This window comes from Tenebrio molitor, chromosome 1, assembly GCF_963966145.1.
Source record: "Tenebrio molitor chromosome 1, icTenMoli1.1, whole genome shotgun sequence".
In the NCBI taxonomy this organism is placed as follows: domain Eukaryota; kingdom Metazoa; phylum Arthropoda; class Insecta; order Coleoptera; family Tenebrionidae; genus Tenebrio; species Tenebrio molitor.
The window spans coordinates 7,606,692-7,618,478 of NC_091046.1; the positions used below are offsets into that span (position 1 = coordinate 7,606,692).

At 35.8% G+C, this 11,787-nt stretch overlaps 2 protein-coding genes across 6 annotated transcripts; one reads left to right on the forward strand and one right to left on the reverse strand.

Moving 5' to 3' along the window:
- Positions 1-23: 23 nt before the first annotated feature.
- Dna2 (DNA replication helicase/nuclease 2) lies at positions 24-6,387 on the forward strand. Of its 4 annotated transcripts, XM_069050073.1 has the most exons (18): positions 24-361; positions 414-633; positions 685-1,093; positions 1,433-1,640; positions 2,087-2,226; positions 2,288-2,430; positions 2,524-2,708; positions 2,806-3,176; positions 3,226-3,435; positions 3,646-3,831; positions 3,886-4,119; positions 4,431-4,729; positions 4,781-5,025; positions 5,079-5,272; positions 5,350-5,536; positions 5,587-5,802; positions 5,849-6,043; positions 6,094-6,387. In XM_069050073.1, exons 1-18 carry the CDS (start codon positions 338-340, stop codon positions 6,274-6,276), a joined length of 3,849 nt encoding a protein of 1,282 aa, XP_068906174.1. In that variant the 5' UTR covers positions 24-337; the 3' UTR covers positions 6,277-6,387. The 4 variants fall into 4 exon arrangements, with proteins under 4 accessions (XP_068906174.1, XP_068906184.1, XP_068906194.1 ...); XM_069050083.1 differs by lacking the exons at positions 24-361; positions 414-633 and having other exon boundaries at positions 701-732; positions 789-1,093; XM_069050093.1 differs by lacking the exons at positions 24-361; positions 414-633 and having other exon boundaries at positions 735-864.
- LOC138132557 (uncharacterized) lies at positions 6,377-11,779 on the reverse strand. Of its 2 annotated transcripts, none has more exons than XM_069050119.1 (10): positions 11,646-11,779; positions 10,753-11,237; positions 9,408-9,622; positions 9,043-9,358; positions 8,339-8,992; positions 7,965-8,051; positions 7,811-7,906; positions 7,474-7,691; positions 7,117-7,420; positions 6,377-7,064 (listed from the first exon to the last, which is right to left on the reverse strand). In XM_069050119.1, exons 2-10 carry the CDS (start codon positions 11,218-11,220, stop codon positions 6,570-6,572), a joined length of 2,853 nt encoding a protein of 950 aa, XP_068906220.1. In that variant the 5' UTR covers positions 11,221-11,237; positions 11,646-11,779; the 3' UTR covers positions 6,377-6,569. The 2 variants fall into 2 exon arrangements, with proteins under 2 accessions (XP_068906220.1, XP_068906211.1); XM_069050110.1 differs by lacking the exon at positions 11,646-11,779 and adding an exon at positions 11,337-11,488.
- Positions 11,780-11,787: the final 8 nt, after the last annotated feature.

Sequence of the window (11,787 nt, forward strand, 5' to 3'; positions counted from 1 at the left end):
GGTGGGTAACAACGAAATTCTTGAATCCCAAACAACGGATCGGACACATTTCACTAGATGGCGCCACGAAAATCAAACTGTTAAATGTCATAATTACATAACCTTAAAATTTGTGTGTGACAAGAAAAAGCGCGCCATAAAACAGAAACGTAATTTGAAAAAGTAAATGAGGACACTCGCAGAAAAGACACTGGAAAGTTGAAGTGCCACAAGAATGTGTTAAAACTTCATTACTTTATGTTCAGTGAAAACCACTTCTTTTTTGTTTGCACGATTTAATAAATATTTGTCTCCAGTATTATTTACAATAGCTTTCGTTGGAGTTCTGTTACTTGCCATGAAAAAAATTAAGACAAGTCATGTAAATCACAGTTTATTGATGTTGACGTTATTTATTAAATTTAATGTTTCAGGTTCCTCAAAATTCTAAAATTTCAGATTTTTTTAGTAAAGTTCCAAACAATCAACCAATTAAAAATGGGATGTGTGAAAATAAGAGAAAACTGATTGATCTGAAACAATCTCCTGAGAGTGTAGTGTTAAATAGTGTGACTAATCTACCCCCAAAATGTAATCAAAGTACATCACCAAACTGTAAAAAAATCAAGTGTGATGAAAATTGTTTTCCAAGTGGTAAAATTATTTTTTTGTTTAAATGTGAATAAACAAATAAATGCTTTTTAGGTACTGATCATTTTGCAACAAATGCAATAAAGACTGAACCTTCAAGTAGTCAGTCAAGTGATTTAATCAATTTTAGCAATAGTCATATAGATAATGCTTTTAAGGTGGTTACTCCTGAAAAATGTTTAAAACCATCACTGTCAATGAAAACACCCACTCCAAAGAAACATTTTGAATTAGGTAATAAAAAACCACAAAGTTCAAAGAAACAGACTCCCTGCAAAAAGTTATATGAAAAATCACCTCGAAAATTAGAAGAATTTAATGTTCAAATAATAAAAGACTTTGTTAAGGTGTCACCAAGTACATCTAATAAAATAATAAAAGTGAAGGAAACTCCTGACAAAGTTTACCCTAATCATGTTCAAAGTTCTATTGTGCAGTATATTTCACCATCCACATCTAAAAGGTAACAACATTCAGGAATGTTTTTTTTTTATCATTGTTTACTTTTATTTTTTCTAAGAACAATAATGAGAAAAAACGCGCTTCCCATTTTGTCTGCAGAAGTAAACCTAAATTGAATATTGGGTTCAGATGATTTGTTTGTATTTTTTTCTTTAATATCAAATACTGCTCTTGCTTGCATGCTGAAATGTATAAACAATCCTTATCTGAAAAACTTATCACGGTAGATGTAAGCATATAAATCGTTATTTTGATATACTAAACGTTTATTAATGAAATAAGTTCACTATTTCATGTTATTCACGACGAGAATGTTTCATACAGCTATTCAAAATTGCAGACGTACTCCACTTCAAAATGCTAACGAAACTACTCCAAAATCTCCACAGATAATGTCTAAATCAATATCTCCTAAAATAAGGACCAAGCTGAACTTTTCAGAAAACGTTGGCACTCCTAGTTCAAATTTGTCATCTTCCTCCAATTTACAGGAAGATGTTGAGCCCTCACTTGACGCTTTTTTGGATGCTGACTTTGACATTATTCTTGTAAGTACCAAATTAACATGGACAAGTCTGCAATGTCTAACTAAGTTTTCGTATCCCACCTCCATCCGGCGGCACGGCAATTTTGCCGGAGTACATACACTATTACGGATATTATTATCAAGTAATAGTGCAGTGCTTATCAACATAATTACCGGCGTCTCGCCTCCGCATTTTGACTTTGTTGTGTATTATGTTCTGTGTCAATGTTAAGGAATTTCCTCACGATATGACATGAGTATAATAATATACCTTTTTGAATTTCGACCACCAATGTGTTCTCTAATTCCAAAATTTTTATTGAAATTTTTTTTGAATTTATTATGTTAATTTTTTTGAATTTATTATGTTAATTTTTTTGAATTTATTATGTTAATTTTTTTGAATTTATTATGTTAATATTATGATTGAAATGAAATAATTTTCTAATGCATCTTCAAAATTTCTAGGAACAATTTGACAATTTAAATCTTGGTGAACCCCAACACTGTAAAATTTTAGAAGTCCGTCAATTAGATAATAAAACTGTGCTGAAATTAAAATCGAAAAAAAGTGGAAAAATAGGTTTATGTAATGTTGAAGAATTTTGGTAAGTCGATTAGTTTTCAAAGTTACTGTTGTAGTTCAAACTATGAACTGGACGTTTTTAGGTCTTCCAGCAATTACTTTAGAGAAAGGGACAAAATATATGTTTGTGCTGAAAAAAATGAAAACTCTGAATGGGTCGTTAATAATAAAGTGGGATGGCTCGTCTATGAACCAAATTTACTGATTTCTTGCACAACTGTTGTTGGTAAGTCAGTTATAAAATTGGGCAAGAAAATACCACACAACTAACGACGATTGTAGTAAATGTAATAACTTGAATCATTCAACCCACTTTTAGGTAGCCTTTTTTGTAAAAGAAAAAGTGTCCTCTCTGACCGTTTCCGTGGATTTGACTCTAGTAACCGTGTTATGATAATTGGAATATTATCTCACATGTTATTACAACAAGCTTTAAAACAGCGACTAAAAAGTATACGCGAAATAGAAGCAGCATTAAAGAAGATACTTCACTCCAAAGACACTGTGAGTAACACAAAATAAGTTCAACACTTCAACAGAATCATATTAAAACAATGGAAGAAGTTAAAGTAAGTTTCAACTCATCGCAATTTTTGTTCAGGTTAAAAGACTGTATGAAAGCAACCTAACTTACAACGAAATTGAATCAGAATTGCAAACTTTCATCCCTAAGTTAATGACATTCATAGAAGAGTACTTGAGCGACAGTCCGATCAATCGGCCACGACCGCACAACTGGCAAGGGAAAATTTGCGAGATCGACGACATCGAAGAAAATTTATGGTGCCCGGAACTAGGAATCAAGGGTAAAATTGACGTAACCACTCGAACAGAATCTGGTATTGCGCCGCTTGAAGTTAAATCTGGCAGAGCCACGGTGTCTTTGGAGCACAGGGGCCAAGTCATTTTGTACATAATGATGATGAACAAATTTGGCTACCAGGTGTCATCTGGCTTGTTGCTCTATTTGAGGTACTTCCAAATACCGTCTTTGAAATTGTCATTTCAACTTTGTTCTCAGAGAGGGTGTTCTAAAAGAAATCAAGGCCACAAATCAAGAAAAAAGAGATGTGATGATTCTGCGCAACGAACTGGCATACTTCTTGAAGCGAGCCACAGAGAACAACGATATCGGGGCTAATATGAAACCGCCGGAACTGCCCGAACCCATACAGAATCATCGCGCTTGTGGTAATTGTTCCTACAACATTATCTGCACTTCTCTCTTAAAGTAAGCGTGTTAAAGGCCCGGTTGCATAAAGCTTAGTTAACGTCGGTAAGCCACAGGTGTCAGCTAACAACGCGCCCATTTGATTGGCTGATTCTAATCCAATCTTAAATATGCCCCAATCAGATCGCTTGACAGTACCAACGAATTGACATCGCTTTATACAACCGGGCCTAAGTGATTTTAGATTTCTTTAACTTGTGTGACTTGTAGATTTGAAAATCACGACATTTCGAATAATAAAGCAATAAAGGAAGTACAAAAAGATGTAACTTCCCATATCAACCAAACACATTTGGACTATTTTCTTCTTTGGAATAATTTGTTGAGTATGGAGGCAGAATGCAACAAGGATTCTAAAGAGATGAAAGAAATTTATACGAGTGAACCGTCAAAAAGGTACTTTAATCTTAATTCAATATATTTTATTTAATGCAAGATAAAACTTTACAGGGAGGCACAAGGGAGATGCATTACCAACGTAAGAGTCGTGTTTGTTGGAAACGAACGGAATGGCCTTTTTGAACACACTTTTGAAAAAGAAAAGTCAAGAATTGGGCACAATTTAACAGAGTGTGATATAGTCGAAAATAATTATGTTATAGTCAGTACTGACAGTAGAGCTGCAATTGCTTCAGGATTTGTAACAGAAATTTCATCTTCCAGAATAACTATCACTCTTGACAGGTGTGTGATTGTCTCTTTCTAAATTATAAGTCGCAAGAAACGAAGATAAATTTGTAAATTTAATTACAACGTTGAATTCGAGATTTTTCTCATTCATCAATTAACTTGGTTAATTAATTATTTTGTACCTATTAATGTTGCATTGATAGATGACAGATTGCGCAATGGAAGGATTAAAGCATGGCCAACTGAATATACTAAACCAGTACTACTTTTGGTAGCGGTAGTTTAATGGAGTTGGCCATGGTTAAAGTGTAAACTAGCGCCATTTACACTTTATTATAACCAAAATAAAACAGAAAATATTCCAGAAATCTCAACATTAAATATCAGAACACACTTTTCCACCTAGACACGTACGACTCCAACAACACCTTCTCCTTCAACTTGGCCAGCCTGGCTCGACTTCTTGAAAACACACCCCGAGCTGCCGAACTGAGAGACGTAATCATAGACAAGGCACCACCGTCGTTTGTTTCTAAACTACCTTCAGTTGTGGCCAAGAAGGGATCGGCAATATTGAGGAGGCTGAATCACGTGCAGCAGAGAGCCGTTCTGAAAGCTCTGTGCGCCCAACAGTTTCTCTTAATCAAAGGCATGCCTGGGACTGGTAAGTTAAAATAATAATTTACAGTGCGAGTCTTAAAATACCTAAATTTAGGTAAAACAGCTACTATCGTCGCTCTAATTCAGTTGCTGGTAGAGTTGGATAAAACTGTTCTCATCACGAGTCATACACATTCGGCCATTGATAACATCTGTACTCGCCTGCAAAAGTTCAAAGTGGATTTTATAAGGTTGGGGTCACAGAGTAAGATTGCTGACAATTTGAAGCCGCATTCGGAAGCTAGTTTGACGGAGAAGTGTACAACACCGGAAGAAATGGACAAAGTCTACAACAGTTTCGTTAGTGGTCTTTGTAACGTGATGGAGCATTTATTTATTGCGAATTTTTGCAGAAAGTTATAGCCGTGACTTGCTTAGGCTCCGGTCATCCCTTATTGTCTAAACGAACTGTGGATGTTTGTGTAGTTGATGAGAGCACACAAGTGCTACAGACATCAATTATTAGACCTTTATATGCGGCGAAAACTTTTGTGTTGATTGGCGACCCTGATCAGTTGGCCCCTCTGGTCAGAAATAGAGACGCTTTGTAAGTATACATAATAAATTAATTCTGGTGTTAGTGAACAGAGTCACAACAGTATTAACTCGCTTGTCCGTTTTTAGAAATGCCGGTATGTCAGAAAGTCTCTTTGAGCGGCTGAGCAGTTCTGAAGGAATAATCACTCTGAATCTCAATTACCGAATGAACAAAACTTTGACTGATTTAGCAAACACCTTAACGTATGAGGGGCAGCTACAAACTGGTAATGAAGTTGTTGCTAACCGAACTTTACATATTCCAAATATACAGGTAACAGTTGGCTCAACAGCGCCATGATGAGTGACAAAGTGTCGTTACAGGCGGTCAAGAATTCTTACAAACAGCATCAGTGGTTAGTCGAAGCGTTGGATACTTCATTAGAGGCAGCTGTCAAATTTATCGATACAGGACCAGTGTGGAGTCTCTCTCAAACAAGTTCGAAGAATATCAAATCGAAAGACACTCCAGACTCGAAAAATTACGTTAACGTCCATGAAGCTACAATTGTTTTTAAGCTAGTTGAGGCTTTAATCGAGGTAGTATATCTCTGAAGTGGGGACAAGTAATGTTAGCCTTTTGCAGGGTGGAGTACCTAATAGTGATATAGGAGTAATTGCAACGTATCGAGCTCAAGTGCTTCATATTTCCACTTTGTTGAGCAAGTTCACTGTCGATGTTAGTACCGTGGATCAGTTTCAAGGTCGCGATAAAAATGTTGTAATCTATTCCTGTACAAAATCTGCCGACATGACAAGAGCCGCACCAGAATCTCAGAGTGTAAGTGGAGATGCAGTGTGAGTCGTGTGAACACAACATAAATGTTTTAGTTTGAACTTCTCGAAGATAAAAGAAGACTGACCGTGGCCATTACTAGAGCTAAGCGTAAATTGGTGATAGTGGGCGATTTAATTACTTTACAGAACTACAAAACCTTCTCGGTGATTTTAAGAGCGCTCGAGAACAATATTGTCAAGTTTGATTCTGAATGGAATCTTCTGGACAGTTCTTGATATTTTTTTAATATTTTACGTTTACGAAAACAATACTCGTTTACTCATTGCGAAAATTCATTAGGTAATTTTTATACTTTTTTACTGAAATAAAAATACATTTATTCAAAAGATTTTTCTATTTGAAATCATGTTTGACACAATATTGGTGTGTAAATATACATACTTGGAGTGTAAGTAAAATAATTAACTGAAATTATCAAAAGCATTCATAATGCTACTTATTGATGAATAAAATTCGTAATTAGATTTAATTAATGGGTAAAATATAAAACAGCTTTAAAATGAAGACATCAGTTGTGTGCGTTCTTTGTGGGCATTTTATCTTTTAAAGCACCTGGCCAGCACATTTTTATAGTAACATTTTCCAACCCGTTCAGCAACACTGTCGCAATTTTATAATTAATGCTTTCGTCGTTGTCTTTAACAGCTTGAATGCCAACAGTCGGTAATTTGTCCACTTTGTTGTAGTCGTTTACCGAAAATATACACTTTTGCAAGGCAAAAAAATCGACGGGACTACCGTGTGTACTTTTAACAATACAACCATAAAGTACATGGTCTTCATTCTCCTTGTATTTTACACAGTCGCCAAGGGATTTTTTCTTCTTTTTGAATTCATCAATAAATTCAAACTTTTTTGATAAACTAGTCATTTCCTCGGAAATTGATCCGTCCACGGAGGCCAAATAAATAATCACACTTTTCTTTGACATCTGATGAATGCCTGATTTTGTATGTTGGATCTTGTTGTGGTTTCTCTTTTTTAATGATGACGCATCGAAATTCTGAAAAGCAGAAAATAAGACTACGTAAAAGAAGCACAGCAGCGATGCTTACATTCTCGAAAGGAGTGATTATTACTTGTATGTTAAATTTCCCAAGGAGATACTGAAACATCTCGTTCATTTTAAACTCACTAAACGCTTTCACTTGTGGGACTGATACATTTTTCACCCGATTTTTTCTAGCGTGTTCTTGCAGTTGCTTTATTGCAGAAAATATAGTCCGACCCGTGGGCGATGTGGTCGATCTTGTTACGATCAAACAATACAAAAAATTGTTGTTCTCTTTCGCAAAAGCCACGCCTCCTTCTGTTTGTCTCTGATTGAGGAGTTTACCGAGGTGCGGACCAATATCAGATCTGGCGATAGATTACAAAATGAACAAATTACATACTTTTAAAACCTGACATACCCCGACGGAACCCCGCCTTCAGTCATCATGTCTTCGCAAGCGAAACACACTTTAGAAAAGTTTCCCAACAAACTGGGCGTTTCTTGTTCTTTCACCATCGAACATTCTATTTTCCCGGATTTTAATTCCTTCTCAAACGCGTCATATTCTTTGTCCATGTCTGATCCGGAACCTTCATTTTCAGTAATATTTATCATGGGATGAGGTTGAACACCCGCCTGCAAAGATTGTTTTATCAACATCTTTATACCGTGTAATACAATGTATTATTTTAACAACTGCTTCAAAAATTGTGAACTCAAAGCACTGTGGGGTTGTTTTTTTGGAAATGTCTCACCTCGTAAACTGTTTGACTGGCCGGTGGTGTGGGCGTGTCTTCGCTCCAAGCTGAATAATTCAATTTATCTTCTAAAGCACTTCCTTGATTATTGCCCTTAAAAAAATAATCAACAAAAACAAACTAAACATGGCACATTTAAATAAAGACTTACTGCAGACCAGTAGTTATCATTTGATGTTGTTACTTGAGGCACTGTAATATTTTCTTGGCTCTCTTTAATTTCATCTTTTGATTCGTTCTAACAATAAGAATAGAAATCAGTGTTAATGGAACTAATAGAGACAAATTAATATTAATAATCTTTATTATCGTTAAAAATACAATTTTTTACACAAGTGACAAGTTTGCCGAAAATTTGAACATTGTAATTCACACTGAATCATTATTTTTGTTAATAAAGAATTCTTCCAAACAGGAAATAAACAAATTAAAAATAAATGATTTAAACACGTCAATTATAAGTCCCTATATTGAAAAGTAAAAATGTATAAATTTAAAAATATTTTAAAAGTTAATTGTACTTACGCCTGAATAATCTGCCTCAACTGTTTTGGTTTTTGCGTTTAGAGAACTCATCCCATTGTCCCACGAATTATCACTCTTAGAACTGTTAAATTTTCCTGTTGGGGATTCTTGTCTGAAAGATCGCCAATTTTGGCTTCTATCGAGACTTGTTCGCGGACTGTAACCAGTGGTTCTTTCTTTTGCCATGATATCATCATACAATTCCCCTGGACAGCAAACGTAAACTTCGACCTCACGGAAACTATTTCTCATAACATTGACGAGTTTGTGGTTCATGCATGTGTCTTCATCAGTCAAAGCTTGAAACGCCACATAGTACAATTGCCGTTTCTTGCTCTCAGTCTGGATGCTATAAAGACACTTTTGCAAGGCAACAAAATCAAAAGGATCTGCTTTCGTCTTTTTCACAATACAACCACACAACAAGTAGCCGTCAGTTTTCGTGTAAAATATTACGCTGCCACTCATTTTCTTGGCGAAGCCGAATTCGCGAAGGAAATGGAATTTTGCGTCCAGCGAATGCATCTCAGGGGAGACAAATTCGTCCTCCGACGAGAAATAAACTATTACGGTTCCGTACTCGATGTCTTGTATTGGGTATTTCTCGTAGGTAACTTTACAGTTTCTGTGTCTTTGTTGAGGAGATTCTTCGGTCTACAAGTAAACAAGTTAACTTGGACCCGGCGTCAAAAAATATATCTTACGGGTTCGAGGTTGCAGACTACGATTTCTACATCCACTTTCGCAAATACAAATTCAATCATGAATTTCACGTTTTCCCATTGCAATCTGTCGAGACCGCATCCGATCCTCGGCATGGCCAATTTTTTAACGTCATTGGCAATGACATGTCCTCTCAATGTCTTCAGTGAAGAGAATAACGTCGAGTATGTTGGCTTACCTGACGACAAACGTTTGGTGACCAAATAGTAAATGAATCGATCTTTGTGCGTCAAGATCGCTAGTCCACCGGGTCGTTGCCTCTGATTCAAGAGTTCGCCGACTTTTTTGAAATCGCGTCTAAAAATAAATAGATAGGGAGATCAGAGACAAGTGTAAGTCAGTCTACCTGAATCGCACTGCAATTCCAGCTCCCATATTCATGTCCTCTGCGACGCAATGGGCTAGAGAATATTCTTCTGGCATCTCAAACAAATCGGATGTAATTTCTCGCGTTTTAACATATTCAACGTATCCTTTGTTACGCTTAAATTCGTTGTTGTACAACACGAATTCCTCGTCTTCTGGCGACCCCCCGTATGATTGACGATCACTTCTTCTGAACTAAGATGAAAAAGTAATTGAAATTTGCAAAACGGATTTATCCTTTTTAATTACATTTTGAAGTCTTGTTCTAATATCGACGATAGAACTAAATCTGCAATTTAGTTAAAATTATAGCGTTGGAAAGTTAAAATTTAAAAAAAATCCAGTAATTTTATCACACAGGGTGTTATCGAAATTCTTGTAAAAAAAAAGTGGGAGCTGTTGGGGGATGTTAAGAAGTCAGTTAACTTCTTTCACCCCTAGCAAATTAATTTTTGTTGGCTCCTAACGACCATAAAGTGACAACTGATGTCAACATTACCATTATAGGTAAAGTCCTCGTCGAAAAATAGTCCATTTTGACTTAAATTGTAAATCATTTTACAATAGGAGAGAAAATTGTCTTATAACTACCGTAAATAAGGAGGGGTTGTTAGTTTACCCGATGTTTGCCCTTCCTTGAGTCGGTACTGCACAACAAAGGGGCAATAAAATTAGAGGGTATAATGGAATTATTTATGGTATTTTCTCTCCTATTGTAAAATGATTTACAATTTAAGTCAAAACTGACTATTTTTCGACGAGGACTTTAGTTACCCGCGATTGCTTTTTAATCACTTTTAACCCAGTGGCGTACAGGAATTTTTTGATTAGTTCATTTTATTTCTAAAGCGGAGACTTTCATTAGAATTTTTTTTATTAGACTTCCACTCATCAAAACGAGTTATCGTTCTTTTTGTATGTTGATTTCAAAAACATTGTAATTCAAACTGCAGTGAACCAAATTGCTAAAATGGGAACAGTGTATTAAAAACACAAACTTAGTGTAAATACACTCTAAGCATGTTGATAAGCTAATATCAAAAATCCAAATTGTATGAAATTTTCTTAACTTTATCAGTCAGCCTATTTGAATAACATGATTACTCTTATCTCTTGGCAAGGGTAAGTTAACGTTGAAATGTGATACCATAATCACAATAAAAATCTATGAGGCGAACACAAACGATAGATTGTATTTTGGTTAAGTATGCCTCACACTGCTCAACTTGCACATGTACAAGGAACAATGTTACACTAAACAAAAAAATAAATTCATCATCCCAAACATTAAAACAAACAATGAACATTTTAGCGAACAAACTTACATTTGAGTCTCTTGCACTTCTTCTGTTGGATTCATTTTCATTCCAACTTGTTCTTTTCTTTTCTCTCCTTCCATCACCCGAATCATAATTATTTCTCTTGTAAGGTTCACTTCTTCTAGTCTTTCCATAATTATTGAATTCTTGATCACTAGAATCCCTTTGTCTACTGTACGACGTAGAATTGCGACCCTCAGACCCCCCACCATAACTTCTATTAAATTCTTTATGTGCTACTGGCTCTCTACTTCTAGCATCATCATATTGGCGATGCTGATAAGACTCTGATGGTTGAATGTTCTTTTGGCTTTCTATTATGCCATCAACAGTTCCACCTTGAACATCTACATGCATGTCAACAGCGCTACTTTCTTGTGTCTTTTCACTTTCATTATTTCCATCACTTTGGATTGGTTTGTTTGCTGGTTTCGCCTCATCACTTGATTTGCATTTCTTCTTACTCTTGCCCATTTTCAGTTCTGGATTATCTGAAAGAGTTTCAATTAGATAGTGCAACTTCAAAATATAACATGGTTAAATCTTATATTTAATTATTAACTACATGAAAAATTTAACAAAAACCACACCTTTCGTCGGTTTACGCAGATTACTCGCGATTATGTTTCACACAACGCCACGCCGATCAAAGCACTGGGAACCCCCGAAATACCGGAACAAGATGGATGAGCGAGACGTAGACGATAGACGTGACATGTCATGGTATCCGCGTTTTCCTGTTTTACCGACAGGCAATCAACAAAAGTATTGCAACAATGTGGAGTGGGTAATATGAGCAGTGAAAAATATCTTTGGGCGATAAAAGAGAAAATTACGTAACTGCGACCCAATCAGCGGTTTATTTATACTCAAGTGAGTCACATTTCGAGTTTATTTACCTTGTAGATGCACCAATCACGCTCGTATTCTTGGGATAGATTGCTAAAAGCCACATCATACCAACACTAATAAAAGTCAGACATTTTCAGACAACTGTCAAAAGTTAAAATTTAACCTCAAAGTGGAAAAGTGAAGAGTCGC

What these genes read in the sequence shown, in the direction of transcription:
- LOC138132557 (XM_069050119.1), bottom strand. Translation starts at nt 11,220, where the DNA reads ATGGGCAAGAGTAAGAAGAAATGCAAATCAAGTGATGAGGCGAAACCA. An exon ending in GGAATTGCAGTGCGATTCAG is followed by an intron (nt 9,359 to 9,407) that starts GTAGACTGACTT and finishes ATTTATTTTTAG; the next exon opens with ACGCGATTTCAAAAAAGTCG. An exon ending in TTGAGGCAGATTATTCAGGC is followed by an intron (nt 8,052 to 8,338) that starts GTAAGTACAATT and finishes TCTTATTGTTAG; the next exon opens with AACGAATCAAAAGATGAAAT.
- Dna2 (XM_069050073.1), top strand. Translation starts at nt 338, where the DNA reads ATGAAAAAAATTAAGACAAGTCAT. An exon ending in TCACCATCCACATCTAAAAG is followed by an intron (nt 1,094 to 1,432) that starts GTAACAACATTC and finishes TCAAAATTGCAG; the next exon opens with ACGTACTCCACTTCAAAATG. An exon ending in GTCAGAAATAGAGACGCTTT is followed by an intron (nt 5,273 to 5,349) that starts GTAAGTATACAT and finishes GTCCGTTTTTAG; the next exon opens with AAATGCCGGTATGTCAGAAA.